Raw genomic sequence first — 16,839 nt, 5'->3', positions numbered from 1 at the left:
AAATGCATACAACAACATTTCAAAACTAAACATTTAAATTAAAACAAAAAAATAAAGCTAAAAACAATTCAAAATATTAAAAGAACAAAAGGTATGAGTATAATAATGATTCTAATATAACACTAAGCCAAACACCAAAAAACAACTACATATGTGTATGTACAGCCACACACATATAATGTACATGTACATATATATAAATACATTCAATATATATATATATTATTTCATTTCCATTTTGTATGTTGAAGTACTGAAATAACTCAAATTAAATAAAACTAAAACTTAATAAAAAACCTATATAGACATAATAAAAACTAATAAAATGACAACATTACTACAACTGTAACTAAAACTAAAATAGATAACTAATACAAATCAAACTACATTAGTTTATCAGTAATCCTAAAAAAATAACACTGAGCCAAACACACATGCTAAAATAACAACTTTCTGACACACAGTAAGAAATGGTTATAAAAAACTGAAACAGAAGTGAAACAAGTAATAGGAAAGAGGAGAAATAAAAAGCAATATTTATTATCTGAGTATTGGCTGAGTTATATTAACTTCTCTATTAGACTAAAATGTTACTAGAAAGAAAAAATTGGGTTTCCTGAAGTGCTTTTTTAGTGAATCCGAAAGAAAAGTACTTTTCACATACTCACATAGTGACAAAGCAAAAGCAAAAATAAATAAATAAATAAAAAAGCTACTCTTTGTAATGTCTATTCAATGCTTTACTCATCGCGTAGCACGATAATGTTTTAAATGATCTTTTGGGGGGCATATTCTCATCTAAAGGTGATGTGTGATCGATTTGTGATTAATTAGATCTCGAATTAGATTAATAGCATCTAGTGGCTAGGCTACATCATGGTATTAGATGATTTTGAATATGAGCAGGCCTCCTCAAATTAATAATTTTACATGTATTTATGTATTTTTGCATCTTGGATTGTGCCTATATATAAGGGTAGAGGAAGACAAGTTGAATTAGAATCCTAGTAATATCCCTGGAACATATCTTGTCTTTAAAATACAACCTTGTAAATAGGATTTTTAAGGATTGTAATTTATTTGCAACAATTAATGAAGCCTTCAGCCTCGACTCGACTTAAAGTCTTAAGACTTGACTTCGGACTCCAGCTTAAGACTTCAGACTTGACTCAGACTTCAGATGAAAGACTTGTAGATGTGTCTGATAGATACCTATACTTGTGATTTTCTTGGGGAAAATAAATGGCATGAACAAACAAATTCATGATTTGTGATACTTCAGCTACTATCAGTTATTTTGAAGTGTCACGAACAATGTAATCTTTCAGTTCATCAAACATTTCATTTTTTGACTGCTAAGTCAATCTGAATGAATCTGAATGAATTAAATTTGTACTTTGTAATTTGTACTCTTTCTCCTTAATTGCAGGGAGAGAGGTCTGTGTCCAGAGACTGCAGGGTGAGCAGTTTATTAATAAACAGTCTATTATAAGGGTCAAATGTTCAACTATTGTATAAATGATTTATGTGTTTGGGTTCAGTTATTTACTAACATATAAATGATGAAATTATCCTCATGTAGTAACATTTTTATCTTCTACTCTTCTGCATACATTTTGAAAGCATTTTGAAACTTTTAATTTAAATGTATTATATATTTTTTAAAAGTCAATATTAAAGGACACTTTGATAATGGGTAATGCAAAAAATATAATAAATAAATCTTTAAAAAATGCACATGTATACTGAGCTACAAGGCCTGCAATACTAACATGTGCGGTCTTGGGACTTAAGAAAACATGCACACAACTGAAAGTAAGTGTGAACGAATGTCCCAGGTTTGAAAAAAATGTCAAAAGCTCAGCACCCACTAAATCCACACCATCTCTAATACTACTACTTCAGAGCATCACAGTCCACAGTCACATCTAAACCTCTACTGTAAAAAAAATGGACTGGTATGATTTCAGTTAGACTACAATGTTTGCATGTTATTTTAAAAAGACAAATTACTATTTTAGTCAGACTCAAAATAACATTTAACTGTGAATGGAAACCCTGAAGTATCACAATGCTTTTGTCTTAGTGTCACTAACTTCAAATGAAAAGCTGCCCTTTCCCCCTCATTACATTTGCATATTTTAATTCTGTGAATCAGTTTAACTTATGCTGAATTATTCTAACTTCTCTATTAGACCAACAAGTGTCACTAGAAACTAAGAGGTGGTTTTGTTTTCTTAGAACAGGGGCTCTCAGTCTTCTTTCCAGTGGTCCAACATCTTAAGTTTAGTGTTTTAATTAAACACAACTGAATCAGTTAATCAAGGTCTTTGGGTTTATTTGTGAGGAAAGGGAACATGTTAAGCACCTGATATTTGGTGACAGTGTAATTCAAATTTTATTATAAAATCTTTTGCCTTTGTTCATTTAATGCTGAGCTTGACAGGCCTGAAAAGAGGAAGCTGTGTGTTTTCCTGAAACATATTTTCAGTGAATCAGAAAGTGAAAAACTCAGAAACATTTTCACATGAGTGACAAAGCAGAAAAATGGACGAGGAAAAGGAGGAGCTAAAAACTACTTTCATGTAATGTTGATACTCAGAAATGGGTCTATCTGGATGTATTTATGAGGAATACGTCTAAACACATCAGCTGTGAGATCCTCAAGCTCTACAGAACTTCTACTGATTCTTTCTGTCATTGTGAAGAAACATCTTGAAGAATGAGAAGCCTGATGTCTGTGCTGTTCCTGGTGCACAGACTTGAAAGGGTTTATTTGTGTTTCAGTTGTGAAATGCTGACTGTGTACTGACTTTTGTATGGACTATACAAAGGTTTGTTTATTTTGGCATGATCATATAGGATAAAAATAAATGAGTGATTTAATGCAACAGCTTTGTACCACGAGAGGAGCTGTGACAGAGCAGACGCAATTCTCCTGCTTCTTCATTTTCTCCTGTTATTACGCTTATAGGTGAACTCCATAAAATAAAAATTAAACCATTTAAAATAGAATGATGCTTTGACTATTGTAATAGATCGTGAATATAAACAGTGGCATTGGTGAGGTAGTCAATGATCTGTTATGTATGCAATACAGAAAAAAAAGTGCAGCCTTGTGCAATTTTTGGTATCAGAACACCATCAGGAAGTACTGTCTGTCAGAATACACTATTATAACATGGCTAAGCATTTCAACTATCTTGATGAAAAATGACTTATTCTGATGGCACTGATACATTCATTGATATAAATATTTACTTTTGAGAGATGAACTAAGGATTTTGAGCAATTTGGGAACCCATTTTGTGATGCTGGTTGTATGAATTGTCTTGAGAAATGCAGTTTATGTTAAGGATGAATTGAGAAATGTACTAAAGCGACTGAGAAAAACTGTAATACGTGAAATATAGTTGAATTGAATACTGAATACTTGTTAATACCAAATCATTCAAATGTAAACTAAAAAAAGGCAATGTGAATGTAATGAAATGTAGAGGCAATAGAATTTGATAATTTTTGATACTGATGATTCTAAATTAGACTGATTGGGGTAAAAAGGGACACTGAAATAAATGAAATGAAAATGTTAAGTACTATTATATTCATTCTTTTGTAACTGTGTAACAGAAAGCTTGAAGCTCTACAGAACTTCTACTGATTCTTTCTGACATTGTGAAGAAACATCTTGAAGAATGAGAAGTCTGATGTCTGTGCTGTTCCTGGTGTTCTTCTGCTCTGTGCAGATGACTTCAAGCGGTGAGGGCTCTTTTTTATTTTCATTATTGAATCAAGACAAAATTTATTGTTTTCAGCTTTGCATTTGGTGATTTAAAATGTGGCGACATGATCAAATTGAAAACTTTTGTCTTATTTCTCCACATTTTAGCTGTCATTTCAATTGATGCAGAACAATCTAAGTGTTGTGGAGAGTTCACTGATGTGAAGATTCCTCTGAAACAAGTGACTTCTTACTACTGGACCAGCAGCAGCTGTGCCAGACGCGCTATTGTGTGAGTATCATCAATCTCATATCTCATTTCAAAACTGTAAAGCCAATCTCTATAAGATGACTAAAAAGCTTATTTTTAGACCTAAATCTTATTTTTGTTTCTTTCCCATCAGGTTTAAGACAAAAGCAGGGAAAGAGGTCTGTGCTGATCCAGAGACCCCCTGGGTGACCGGCCATGTTGCTAAAGTGGACAAAAGAAAAACAGTCTAAAAGAAGCTACACTGTTTCTATTTGAACTGTGCATTTCATATTCAAACCTTGTGCTATTTCCAATTTGTATATAAAATATTTTATTGACAGAATAATTTATGTGATTGGGTTCCGTTTTTTAAATAAAATATCAATGATGATCATAAAGTGGTAACGTTTTTATCCTCTATTGCATACAGGTATATTAAATTGTATTAAAATGTATGCATAATTAAGAAACAAAGTATTTGTTTTAAATATCTCAGTCAGACTATCATGAATTCTATAAAAATAACTAAAACCAAACATATTTCCCTTCTCATGTAAGCACTAAAATACTATATACTTGTTATTGATAGAATTAGAAGAATTAAATATAGACAGTGTATAGATTTTGGTATACTATGTCCTTCATGGTACTGTCCTGCAGTCATATACTGGCATCTAATGGTGGAGGATTTCAGTCTGATAGACTTTCAGTGACAAAGATAAAATATGAAACTATGCTGGAATACATGAGATATTATGCAAAGTTTTCCCAAAGTATTACAGATGATAAAACCATGCTAAAAATTCTTGTCGACTGTAACTATAAGATTGCAAGATTACAATTTGCAATGGACTGTTTGCATTATAAGTGTATCCTAAAACAAAAAGAAAAAAAGAAAGAAAATGTACAGAAAGTTTCTGAGAAACTCATGTTGTCTTATGAGTTTCTCAAAGGACATTGTGGATCCCCGGATGGATCTTCAAAAATTTTCTGAGACTCTTTTTTTAGGGATGCACCAGTATCAGTATCGGGCCCGATACTGAGCTCCTGTACTCATACTCGTTAAAATGCCCCGATACCAAACGCCGATACCACACAGCATGTGATAAGTGCCATATTCAGACAAAGAAACACTGACAACAGACAGCAGAATGGAGTTATTAGAGATTAAAAATGTCTACGAAGTATATGTATGCAATGAATATAAAACATTCAGTATTAATGCCTGTATAGCTGATGTGCGCAAGCTGGTAAGCAAATCACGCTGAGTGGATTGAGCGCGTAGGCAAGTACCAAAAATAAAAGTATCGTATCAGGCAAGTACTGGAAAAAGTGGTATCGGTGCATCCCTATCTTTTTTTCTTTTAGTCGGAAAAGTTGAATTATTGTTTTAGTCTGATTGAAAATAGCATTTTAAAGTGAATGTCTGACTCCCAAGTAAATCACACCTTTTTTCTCACTGTAAATGAAAAAAAACAAAAACATCTGCCTCGTTTTTTCATTACATGTGCATATTTTAGTTCTGTGAAGAAGTTCAAATAAAAATTCAAGCCCCTGCCCCTTTAATCGCCAACACTAAAGTACACTTTCAGTCCGATCTTGGGGCCCCTGGACCGCGAGGGCATTTGTTTCACATCCTCATTGAGGGCCAAGCACCTCTAAAGTTTAATAACAGTGAGTTTACTAACTTCAATAAAACACACCTGAATCAGTTAATCAAGGTCTCTGGGTTTACTTGTGAGCGAGGGTTAAAGGTTTAGCATCTGATATTTGGTGACAGCACAATTCAGATTTGATCATTAAAATCTTCACGTTTAGCGCTGAACCTGACAGGCCTGAAAAAAAGGAAGCTGTGTTTTGTTTTCCTGAAGCACATTTTCAGTGAATTTGAAAGAAAAGTACCTTCCACTTTCTTACATGAACAACAAAGCAGAAAAAGGATGAGGGAAAGGATGAGCTAAAATCAACTCTCATTCTGCAATGTTGATACTCAGAAATGGATTTGCATGAATGTCTTTATGAGGAATATGTCTCCGACTATGTATATAAGAAGGTGCTCAGACATTATTCTGGACACAACAGCTGTGAGATCTTCAAGCTCTACAGAACTTCTACTGATTCTTTCTGACATTGTGAAGAAACATCTTGAAGAATGAGAAGTCTGATGTCTGTGCTGTTCCTGGTGTTCTTCTGCTCTGTGCAGATGACTTCAAGCGGTGAGGGCTCTTTCTTATTTTCATTTTTGAATCAAGACAAAATGTATTGTTTTCAGATTTGCATTTGGTGATTTAAAATGTGGCGACATGATCAAATTGAAAACTTTTGTCTTATTTCTCCCTATTTTAGCTGTCATTTCAATTGATGCAGCACAATCAAAGTGCTGTGGAGAGTTCACTGATGTGAAGATTCCTCTGAAACAAGTGGCTTCTTACTACTGGACCAGCAGCAGCTGTGCCAGACGCGCTATTGTGTGAGTATCATCAATCTCATATCTCATTTCAAAACTGTAAAGCCAACCTCTATAAGACAACTAAAAAGCTTATTTTTAGACCTAAATCTTATTTTTGTTTCTTTCCCATCAGGTTTAAGACAAAAGCAGGGAAAGAGTTCTGTGCTGATCCAGAGACCCCCTGGGTGACCGGCCATGTTGCTAAAGTGGACAAAAGAACAACAGTCTAAAAGAAGCTACACTGTTTCTATTTGAACTGTGCATTTCATATTCAAACCTTGTGCTATTTCCAATTTGTATATAAAATATTTTATTGACAGAATAATTTGTGATTGGGTTCCGTTTTTTAAATAAAATATCAGTGATGATCATAATGTGGTAACGTTTTTATCCTCTATTGCATAGCCTACAGGTATATTACATTTTATTAAAATGTATGTATCATGAAGAAACAAAGTATTTGTTTTAAATATCTCAGTCAAGCTATCGTGAATTGTCTAAATATGACTAAAAACAAATCGTTTTTAGCAACACATTTCCCTTCTCATGTAAACACTAAAACACTATATAATTTGTGTTAACTGAATTAGCTAAATTAAATATTGACAGTATATAGCTTTTAATATACGTTCTTCGTGGTACTGTCCTGCAGCGGTCATATACTGCCATGTAAGGGTGGAAGTTTTCAGTCTAATAGACTTTCAATGATAAAGATAAACTATGCTGGAATACATTAGATATTATGAAAAGTGTTCCCAAAATATTATAGAAGATAAAACCTTATATTTGTCTGATTTTTGATATCCGAAAACCTTGATGCAGCACAATCAAACTACTGTGTAAACATCACTAATATGAGGATTCCTCTGAAATGGGTGGCTTCTTACTACTGGACCAGCAGCAGCTATTGTGTGAGTGTCATCAAACATTATTTGCATGCAACTAGAAGTAAGTGCACAAGAGTTTCCCCATGTCTGAAAAATGCCAAAAGCTCACCACTCAGTAAATCCACACTATCTCTAATACTACTTCAGAGTGGTCCACAGGCCCACTATCACATCTAGGTCTCCACTGTAAAAACCATACTGGGATGATTTTAGTTAGTCTAAAATGTTTACGTGCCATTTTAAAAAAGACAAATCTTCATTTTAGTCGGACTCAAAATATAATTTCAGAGCGAATGGAAACCCTTAAGTAGATCACAACATTTTTGTCACAAACTGCAACTGAAAAGCTGCCATTTTCCTGTCATTACATTTGCATATTTTAATTCTGTGAATCAGTTTAACTGGTGGCTGAATTATTCTAACTTCTCTATTAGACCAACAAGTGTCACTAGAAACATGAAGTGGTTGTGTTTTCTTAGAGCAGGGGTTCTCAGTCCTGTTTCCAGTGGTCCTTAAGTTATTGCTTTAATCAAACACAACTGAATCAGTTAATCAAGGTCTTAAGGGTTTATATGTGAGTAAGGGGTCAAGGTTAAGCACCTGATATTTGATGACAGCACATTCAGATTTAATCATTAAAATCTTCAGATTTAGTTCATTTAATGCTGAGCTTGATAGGTCTGAAAAAGAGGAAGTTGTGTGTTGTTTTGCTGAAGCATGTTTGCAGTGAATCTGAAAGAAAAGTACTTGGCACATTTTCACATGAGTGACAAAACAGAAAATGGACGAGGAAAAGAAAGAGCTAAAAAAAACAGCTCTGATTCTGCAATGTTAATACTCAGAAATGGATTTGCATGAATGTCTTTATGAGGAATATGTCTCCGACTATGTATATAAGAAGGAGCTCAGACATTATTCTGGACACAACAGCTGTGAGATCTTCAAGCTCTACAGAACTTCTACTGATTCTTTCTGACATTGTGAAGAAACATCTTGAAGAATGAGAAGTCTGATGTCTGTGCTGTTCCTGGTGTTCTTCTGCTCTGTGCAGATGACTTCAAGCGGTGAGGGCTCTTTCTTATTTTCATTTTTGAATCAAGACAAAATGTATTGTTTTCAGATTTGCATTTGGTGATTTAAAATGTGGCGACATGATCAAATTGAAAACTTTTGTCTTATTTCTCCCTATTTTAGCTGTCATTTCAATTGATGCAGCACAATCAAAGTGCTGTGGAGAGTTCACTGATGTGAAGATTCCTCTGAAACAAGTGGCTTCTTACTACTGGACCAGCAGCAGCTGTGCCAGACGCGCTATTGTGTGAGTATCATCAATCTCATATCTCATTTCAAAACTGTAAAGCCAACCTCTATAAGACAACTAAAAAGCTTATTTTTAGACCTAAATCTTATTTTTGTTTCTTTCCCATCAGGTTTAAGACAAAATCAGGGAAAGAATTCTGTGTTGATCCAGAGATCCCCTGGGTGAGCGGCCATGTTGCTAAAGTGGACAAAAGAACAACAGTCTAAAAGAAGCTACACTGTTTTTGAGCTGTACATTTCATATTGTATATTCAGTCCTTGTGTTATTTCCAATGTGCGTATAAAATCATTTATTTACAGGATAATTTATGTGATTGGTTCAGTTGTTTTAATAAAATATCAGTGATAGAATTATCATAATGTGGTCATGTTTTTATTCTCTATTGCATACAGGTATTACATTTGATTAAAATGGCTGTGTGTGTGTGTTATTATGAAACAAAGCATTTGTTTTAAATATCTCAGTCAGTATTACAGATGTATTATAGATGATAAAGTATTAATGTAGATGGTAAATGATAATAAAACCATGCTAAAAATTCTTGCTTTTTTTCTGCTGATGTCACAACCTGCCAGATTCAAACAGGTTTTGTGCCTTTACAGAAAGACAGGTTACACTTTATTTCGATAGTCCACTTTAGACATTCTACTAACTTTAAGTAACTTTGTAACTACATGTCAACTACATGTCAACTAATTCTCATTAATTTGCATCTACATGTCTACTAACTCTCAGAGTAAGCTGTTAGGGTAGGTTTAGGGTTAGTAGAATAAGTTGACAAAGAAAGTGTTAGAAAATATTAAGCAGACAGTTTACTAATACTTTACTAACTGCTAGTTGACATGTAGTTGCAAAGTTACTTACTGTTAATAGAATGTCTAAAGTGGACTATCGAAATAAAGTGTTACCGAAAGACACACTGGATCACTCATAATCACACAAAGGTGCTTAGACAACCTTTTCAACAAAAAAAGTCAAGGTTCTAATATTTTAGCATCTAATATTTGATTAAAGTACAATTCAGATTAAATCATCAGATTTAGCACTGAACATGACAGGCCTGAAAAGAGGAAGTTGTGTGTTGTTTTCCTGAAGCACATTTTCTGTGAATTTGAAAGAAAAGTATACCTTCAACTTTCTTACATGAACAACAAAGCAGAAAAAGGATGAGGAAAAGGATGAGCTAAAAACAACTCTGATTCTACAATGTTGATACTCAGAAATGGATTTGCATGAATGTCTTTATGAGGAACATGTCTCTGACTATGATGTGTCATATGTTCGCAAAGTGAAGAAAATTGGTTTATTACTGTAAAGAAACATCATTGAGGTTTCATGTTCAGTGCTTAAAATTCACACTTAAATGTGACTAACAAGGCCAATCTTGGGCAAAATGGTCAGTCTGTTGCAGCGCATTACAATACACATGTACAAATGTGATGCAATACAAATGGTGGAAAAGAGTGGGTGATTTTAAAAACACACATATTCCATTTACAAGAAATCTGCTTCCTTCTTTCTTAGTGCAGCTTGTAAAACTGGTAAAACGTTTGAGCTCAGCTTAAGAAAGTCTATGGGCTTCTATATGATGGTTTAACTGCCTCATTTGGAGAAATAATTCTCAGTTATGAGGAGAAGTGGTCTCCCATATGAAAATTAACCATGGTTTTACTACAAATAAAAACAAAAAACCATGGTTACTATAGTTAAACCACGGTAACTGCAACTTAACCATGGTTTTGCTACACTAACCATAGGAGGAATGGGTCATGTGCACCGTGACCTCGTCTGCTTCGGATATTAAAAAGCAGCAAGAACACTCAGAAAAAAAGTTTTTGAACATGCCCTGACCAAGGCTCATTTAGCAGCTGCAGACATTCTTGAAAAGGCAAAGGAGAGATGATAGTACAGGCTATTGTTAATAGTCAGTCGGAACAGATAACCACCACAGCTAGAGTTTTTCGCACAGCCTACAAGGAGGCTAAAAGTCACAGGCCCGCATATGGCTTTGAACGGGAGATTTGACTGCCAAGTGTTAAATGGAGTCGATATGGGTAGGATTCTACATTCTAATGTTGCATGTTCAAATATTCAGAAACATATTTCAGAAGAAATGAAAAGAAAACTATTTGAAAAAATAGTACAGTGTGCACCCAAACTCAGTCTAATGTTGGATGAGTTTACCAGCTTAAATAAAAAGAGTGCTTTGATCATATACTGTACGTTAGGGTTCAGTTGCCAGGTATGGACATGCCTACAAACATTTTTACTGAACTCGTAGAGATAGATGACCTAACTGCTGAAGGAATTGTCCGTCATCTATTATCTGCTTTGGAGCGATTAAATTTGACTGAGGAATTTCTTTCTAAAACCCTCATTGGAGTAACATGTGATGGCGCTTCTGTTATGTTAGGGCGCAAAAGCGGAGTAGCAAGCAGGCTCAGGGACATTTCCCAAATATTACTGTCTGGCACTGCTCATCCCATAGCCTTGAACTTGAAGTAGGCGACGTTGTGAAAGAGATAGGCGCTATTAATTATTTTAAAATTGATGGACAAACTGTATGCAATTTATAGCACATCTAACAAAAACCGAATGGAGCTAAAGGATGCTGCAGAGAGTTTAGAAGTCCAGCTATGCAAAATTGGTCTGATATTAGACACAAGATGGGTGGCATCAAGTATTAGAACAGTAGAAGCTGTGTGGAAAAATTACCCAGCACTTTACAAGGATTTTAAAACGGTTTCAGAGGATCCTGCTCGTGATAGCATCACGAAGCAAACATACAAAGGACTCGTTAAGCGCTTATCTTCCTTTGCGTTTGTAAACGACCTTGGCATTATGTGCGATGCATTGCAAGAATTATCTGAACTGTCACTTGAGATTCAAAAAAGAGAAAGTAGCATAATATCTGCCCACAAGGCAATTTGTAGGCAAATCAGGGTATTTGAGGCAACGGCTGAAAGGCCAGGGCGCTACACTGAAGTTAGCCAGAGGGGAATTGATGCTAACTCATTCCAGGGCATCCCACTGCACGAAGGAAAACTCAGCGACAAAACGTTAAACCAAAGTTGCTGTTTTTCTCAAGTTTGGCTAAGAACATGGAGGAACGTATGTTATCTAAAGGTGGGCGGCTGCCGTATAAGACTGGATATAACAAGTTTATTGAGGAGTTGAAGGTGCTTTACGCACAGTACTGGCCCGAGAACACTGGTGCGACGTATGGAGAGACTGAAGTTGAATCGCTCTGTCGGCGGTTTGGAACAACAGTGAGTTTGTATTATGGGGTGAATTGTTCCTTTTCATTCTGAATATGGCCGATTTAAATTAATTTGTGTTTGCATCAATTATATTATTATTTGAATTTAATGAATATATACCAAATTATACTGTCAAACTATATTATCAAATTATATTACCAAACTCCCTATTTCATGTCTAGAAAGATGGTCTGTCTTTTCAGGAAAAACATTATTTTTACCATAAAGAAAAGTAGTTAGTTAGTTAGTTTGTTTTTGGCTACATTTATGTGACAAACTTGCATATCCTTAGTAAAACTGCAAGTGGATAAAAAATAGAAATCATTTTAATTTCCTTTCAAGGTGTAGCTGGAACACCATGCACTTCACACAATTCACTCTCATAGAAAAACACTTTCACTTTCATCAAACGTTTTATGTTAAAAGTTAGAAAATGCTAACAAATGAACAATACTAAGGTTTGCCAACAGACCACTCTATTTTAAGAAGTAGGGTATTTTCTGTGTGAAATGCAATGTGCTACACTTTCTCTTATGCGTGTTTAGCACCTAACAGCTACGCAAAATAAAGAGGAATTAGAGGGTTCAGAGACAGAATGCTTTCTACTTTTCTACGAAAAGATTGTGTTACTTGCTCAGAGAATCAACAAGGGGATTTCTTTCAACACGAAAACGAATTCACCATCTCTGTTTGATGGGCTGCTGACAATTCACCACATATTCTTCTCTTGACGTATACCTGGAGAATGAAGACCTTCATTACTGTTTCTGATACTGTGCAGTGCTCTGCATTTTACTTCAGCTGGTGAATCTCTTTATTTTAATAATCAAATCAGATTTTAGCTGTTTCTTTCTGAAAATATTGGATAACTATTACTTGCTGTGTATTTAAAACCTGAAGAATAAAAACTAGTGAAATCTCTCATATATTTTAATAGTAGGATACAATCCAAATTTGTTGTTCCACAAAATATAGGGCATTGCTAGTGTAATGTGCTAGGCTGACATTGAAGTGTAACATCTGCAGGAATATTGTACATACATTTGCAGCTGCGAGGTGTGTGCGTCTTCCTTTTCTTTTTCTTCTTCTTTCTCCAAGCAGGAAAAAAAGCCTTTCTGTCATTGGTCAGGTTTCGCGCTAATTTTTTATTTTTTTTTACTGTATTTGGATTTACAGTAAATGAAAAATACTGTATTTTAATGGCGCCAAGAGGATATTTCCCATAATGCAACTTTAAAATACAGTAACATACTGTGTAACTGTTTTACAGTAAAGTACAGTACATACTATAGTTAAATACTGTGTAATTTACAAAAATCGTTAACAGTGTGCTGTCTTCTGAAGAACAAATTTGTTTTTGAGTATTTGTAAAATTCTGCTCAGAGTAATATAACATTTTATCTCGCCAGCAGCTCAAAATCTTCCAATCTCCGAAAGGTGTTGTTTCATTTTCCAATTCCTTATATAACATTCTTTTTAACGCATATTTCATGCAAGCACTTTCAACAAATATATGTGGACTTTTTTCCCTAAGGGTTATGACACCTAAAAGTCGATTTTGTGAGAAACCAGACGTCTCTTTGATAAAGACAACGACGAGGGCTTCTTCATTGAAAATGCAACAATCCAAAATGATACTGTTTAAAGGTTTAAACTACTATCATTTGCTTTTAATTTTTTTATCTCCTCATTAACAGAGCTGGTGTGACCGGACAAACAACGCTCACCACAATCGATCCTCCTTCACTCCCCTCTATAGGTATACCTACTTCACCCCAACAATCCACACCCCTAATCCCTGCCAGTCTCCACCACCCCTCAAATTCCATGCCCATCCCAGCAACCAGTCCTCCCATCCTGCCAAAAGCCTGAAACACACTGCACGATTTTCGGCTTACCAGACGAAAGACTGGCATTGTGAAACAATTGTGGCGATTTCTGTGATCGTGGCTCCTAATCGGCGGTCCTTGTCGTACAGTGAGACCGTTATCACAGTCTTGCGACCAAAGATGGCCTACTTTAATTTTCTGACAGTATCAGGAATTCAGCATGATCCTCGAAGAGCGTTTGCTGCTACGACCCACGTTTACTCATCAGCCAATAAAAATGCGACATGAAATCAATGCGACATGGCGCTAAAACATAAAACTGCTTACCTCAAGCTCTTATTCCTTCCTTTTTCGCCTCTTCCACTTTTTTTCAGCACACATAAAAACTACAACTGCCAAAGTGTGATAAATCATGCTTTTTTGTTTACCACTAGCGCATGCTGATGACTTCTTCTATAAAAGCGTGCGTCGTAGCTTACGAGTCAATAGATGTCATCATCGCACAGTCTACATGCATGTCGTACCCAAGTTTATTAGATCCATGTCGCACAGTGTGATCTGCAATGATCTTATAGGATTGCAAAATTCTTGCAGTGTGTAGAAGCCGCACCACCCAATCCCCCACCTATCCACCCACCTTCTCATGGTTGTATTGTCCAGAGGACAATTTTCATTTCAGTTTTACGTTCTCTATCTCTTTCTGAAAATATTGGATAAGCCTTCTCCACTCTGTATATAAATCCTGATGAATAAAATCATTATATCTATAAACGTGTTAAACCACATTTTACACATTTTACAAGTGAACCCTTCACCTTTCAGGTCCTTATGAATTTAAGAGGGCAAACATGTGCTGCTTTAATTCAGCCAAAATCAAATTACCTCTGAAACAGCTGGAGTCTTATTTCTGGACAAGTAGTGTGAGTACTCATTGTGTGAGTATCCCCTATATATACAGTATATGTATATATTTTTGATGTTCACCTACAGTATATTGCTGCTAACATTTAGTATTTATTCAAATAAATTTTGTTTTAGTGCTTTTTTTTCTGTTTACACATTTTACAAGTGAACCCTTCACCTTTCAGGTCCTTATGAATTTAAGAGGGCAAACATGTGCTGCTTTAATTTAGCCAAAATCAAATTACCTCTGAAACAGCTGGAGTCTTATTTCTGGACAAGTAGTGTGAGTACTCATTGTGTGAGTATCCCCTATATATATATGTATATATTTTTGATGTTCACCTACAGTATATTGCTGCTAACATTTAGTATTTACTCAAATAAATTTTGTTTTAGTGCTTTTTTTTCTATAATCTGCTGTAGGTTTGTAACACTTCAAGACACAAATCTGTATGAACCCTGAAAATCAGTGGGTCCAGCAGGCCATAAACTACATTGACAAGAAAAGTGCTTCAAATCCAGGTCAGTATTGTATTGTAAAATATTTCAGAGTGTTACCATTGTTGTCTGCTCTGTTTCATATTGTTTTGAGTTTTGTCTATGCTGTGTCCCAGTGTGCCTACTTATACTATGCCCTTAAAGTATGTACTCTTTTGGTGAAGAAAAAGTACACACTTTTGAGTGTGTAGTAGAAGAGTAGGCAAGCTTTGAAACATACTACAGTATCACATCATACAACTGCGTCTTTAACGGATGCTCTGGTGCCCCTGTTACACATACCCTGTCACTGTAAACTGGCCTGTCAATCATCTTGTCACAGTTAACATCTTCCACATTTAATTTAATTTAACTTCCTACTGTATTGTAAAGGAAAGAAGTAGCATGTTGATCTGCCAGCCGTGGGTCTTTATGCGGAGAACTCTGCTCATATTTTCTGCATAATGATGCATTTAAAAGTTTATGGCCAAATGGATGTTTATAAAAGTCCACATTATTGTTGCAGATGAAATATTTACATTGATATAACATTGAAAAAAAATTTTTGTACTAGGTTAAATGTTGATTATTAGTAATTCAAACCTATTTATCCTTTTCCTTAGTTGTCTGATTAGTTGTCCTGTTCACCTGATGTCTCATTAATTCATTCATTAGCTCCCTTTGTTTGCCCTGTATATAAACCCTGAGTTCTCCCTTTGTACAGCTGCTTTGTCTGGAGCATGGGCAGCATTTCATTGAGGCCCACACAAGTGGATTTTTCGATCTGGTGTGCCTCGCCACCTTTCCAGATCGTTTGCTATGTACCTTTCTTTCTCACCAGCCTGAACATGGAGTCTTGTGGGTTCTCAGGGGAATTTAGCAGAGTTTGTTGAGTGGGTGCTGATGAGTTGTGATTCTCCATTCACCATCAGCCCTGCCAAGGAAGTATTCACCAGCTCCACTCCAACACCAGCGTTGCCAGAAACCAGCCATCCACCACCGACCGCGACCGACAGGTAACAAGCCTGAGTCTGTGCCGGTAATAAGGACAAAGTATGACATCGCCCTGGAGCCTGAGCCACAAGGAGTATCTGACCCGGTGCATGATTTGTCAACACTGCAGATCGCTGGGGGAGTGTTAGTGGAGATTGACGGCTTAGACGAAAGCCCACTCCACACTCCCGTCTCTGTGAGTTGAGTTGAGCCTGGCCTTTGGAGCTTATTATGAGGAATTAAGAGACTTATTTTAGGATTTGATTGATTGGTTTGGAGAGGTTATTCCCAGTATCCTTGAATCTCCTGCATCTCCACTGATTCCATCCAGCCCAGAATCTCATCACTGCAGGTTTCGCCCAGCTCTTGTTCTCCTGTGTTCTCTCCAAGCCTCCCTCTCCCACCCCCTCAATCAGCCAGTTCCTCAACTCCAAGTCCGCTGCTGTCCTTCACCCCTTCCACATCTTCCACGTGCTGTAAGGTTCTGCTATGTGTCTTCAGGCAACCAGCTCCATCCAACTTCAGGCTACCCTGTCTCCAGCCTCTGTGCCCATCGCTCCACCTCAGCCTGTCAACACATCGGGTCCCCTTTGGCTCCTCCCTCTCTCAGCTCCAAAGGAAACCATCGGCCATATGGTTTCTCCGGGCTCCCTCTTCCCTCTGGCTCCACCTTGTTCAGGTGTTGATCTGCGCCTTCAGCTCCGTCTGGATCCACCTTTCCCCTGGCTCTGCCTTTGTCCTTGGTCCAA

At 36.1% G+C, this 16,839-nt stretch overlaps 3 protein-coding genes across 3 annotated transcripts; all 3 read left to right on the top strand.

Annotated features, from left to right (window-relative positions):
• Window positions 1-2,873: 2,873 nt before the first annotated feature.
• LOC107581870 (C-C motif chemokine 22-like) lies at window positions 2,874-4,301 on the top strand. The gene is made up of 4 exons (XM_016267540.1): window positions 2,874-2,974; window positions 3,631-3,759; window positions 3,890-4,013; window positions 4,126-4,301. Exons 2-4 carry the CDS (start codon window positions 3,696-3,698, stop codon window positions 4,220-4,222), a joined length of 285 nt encoding a protein of 94 aa, XP_016123026.1. The 5' UTR covers window positions 2,874-2,974; window positions 3,631-3,695; the 3' UTR covers window positions 4,223-4,301.
• Window positions 4,302-6,076: 1,775 nt separating this feature from the next.
• On the top strand, window positions 6,077-8,988 carry LOC107581869 (C-C motif chemokine 13-like). The gene is made up of 4 exons (XM_016267539.1): window positions 6,077-6,187; window positions 6,318-6,441; window positions 6,554-6,682; window positions 8,863-8,988. The coding sequence occupies exons 1-3, from the start codon at window positions 6,124-6,126 to the stop codon at window positions 6,648-6,650; spliced, it is 285 nt and encodes a 94-aa protein (XP_016123025.1). The 5' UTR covers window positions 6,077-6,123; the 3' UTR covers window positions 6,651-6,682; window positions 8,863-8,988.
• LOC107581871 (C-C motif chemokine 22-like) lies at window positions 7,356-8,854 on the top strand. Its single transcript, XM_016267541.1, has 4 exons — window positions 7,356-7,368; window positions 8,294-8,371; window positions 8,502-8,625; window positions 8,738-8,854. The coding sequence occupies exons 2-4, from the start codon at window positions 8,308-8,310 to the stop codon at window positions 8,832-8,834; spliced, it is 285 nt and encodes a 94-aa protein (XP_016123027.1). The 5' UTR covers window positions 7,356-7,368; window positions 8,294-8,307; the 3' UTR covers window positions 8,835-8,854.
• Window positions 8,989-16,839: the final 7,851 nt, after the last annotated feature.

The sequence above is a fragment of the Sinocyclocheilus grahami genome, unplaced genomic scaffold (genome assembly GCF_001515645.1).
Source record: "Sinocyclocheilus grahami isolate Dianchi unplaced genomic scaffold, SAMN03320097.WGS_v1.1 scaffold38.1, whole genome shotgun sequence".
NCBI classification, from domain to species: domain Eukaryota; kingdom Metazoa; phylum Chordata; class Actinopteri; order Cypriniformes; family Cyprinidae; genus Sinocyclocheilus; species Sinocyclocheilus grahami.
Note: the sequence above shows the minus strand (reverse complement) of the source record. Positions and strands in the feature narration are given on the sequence as shown.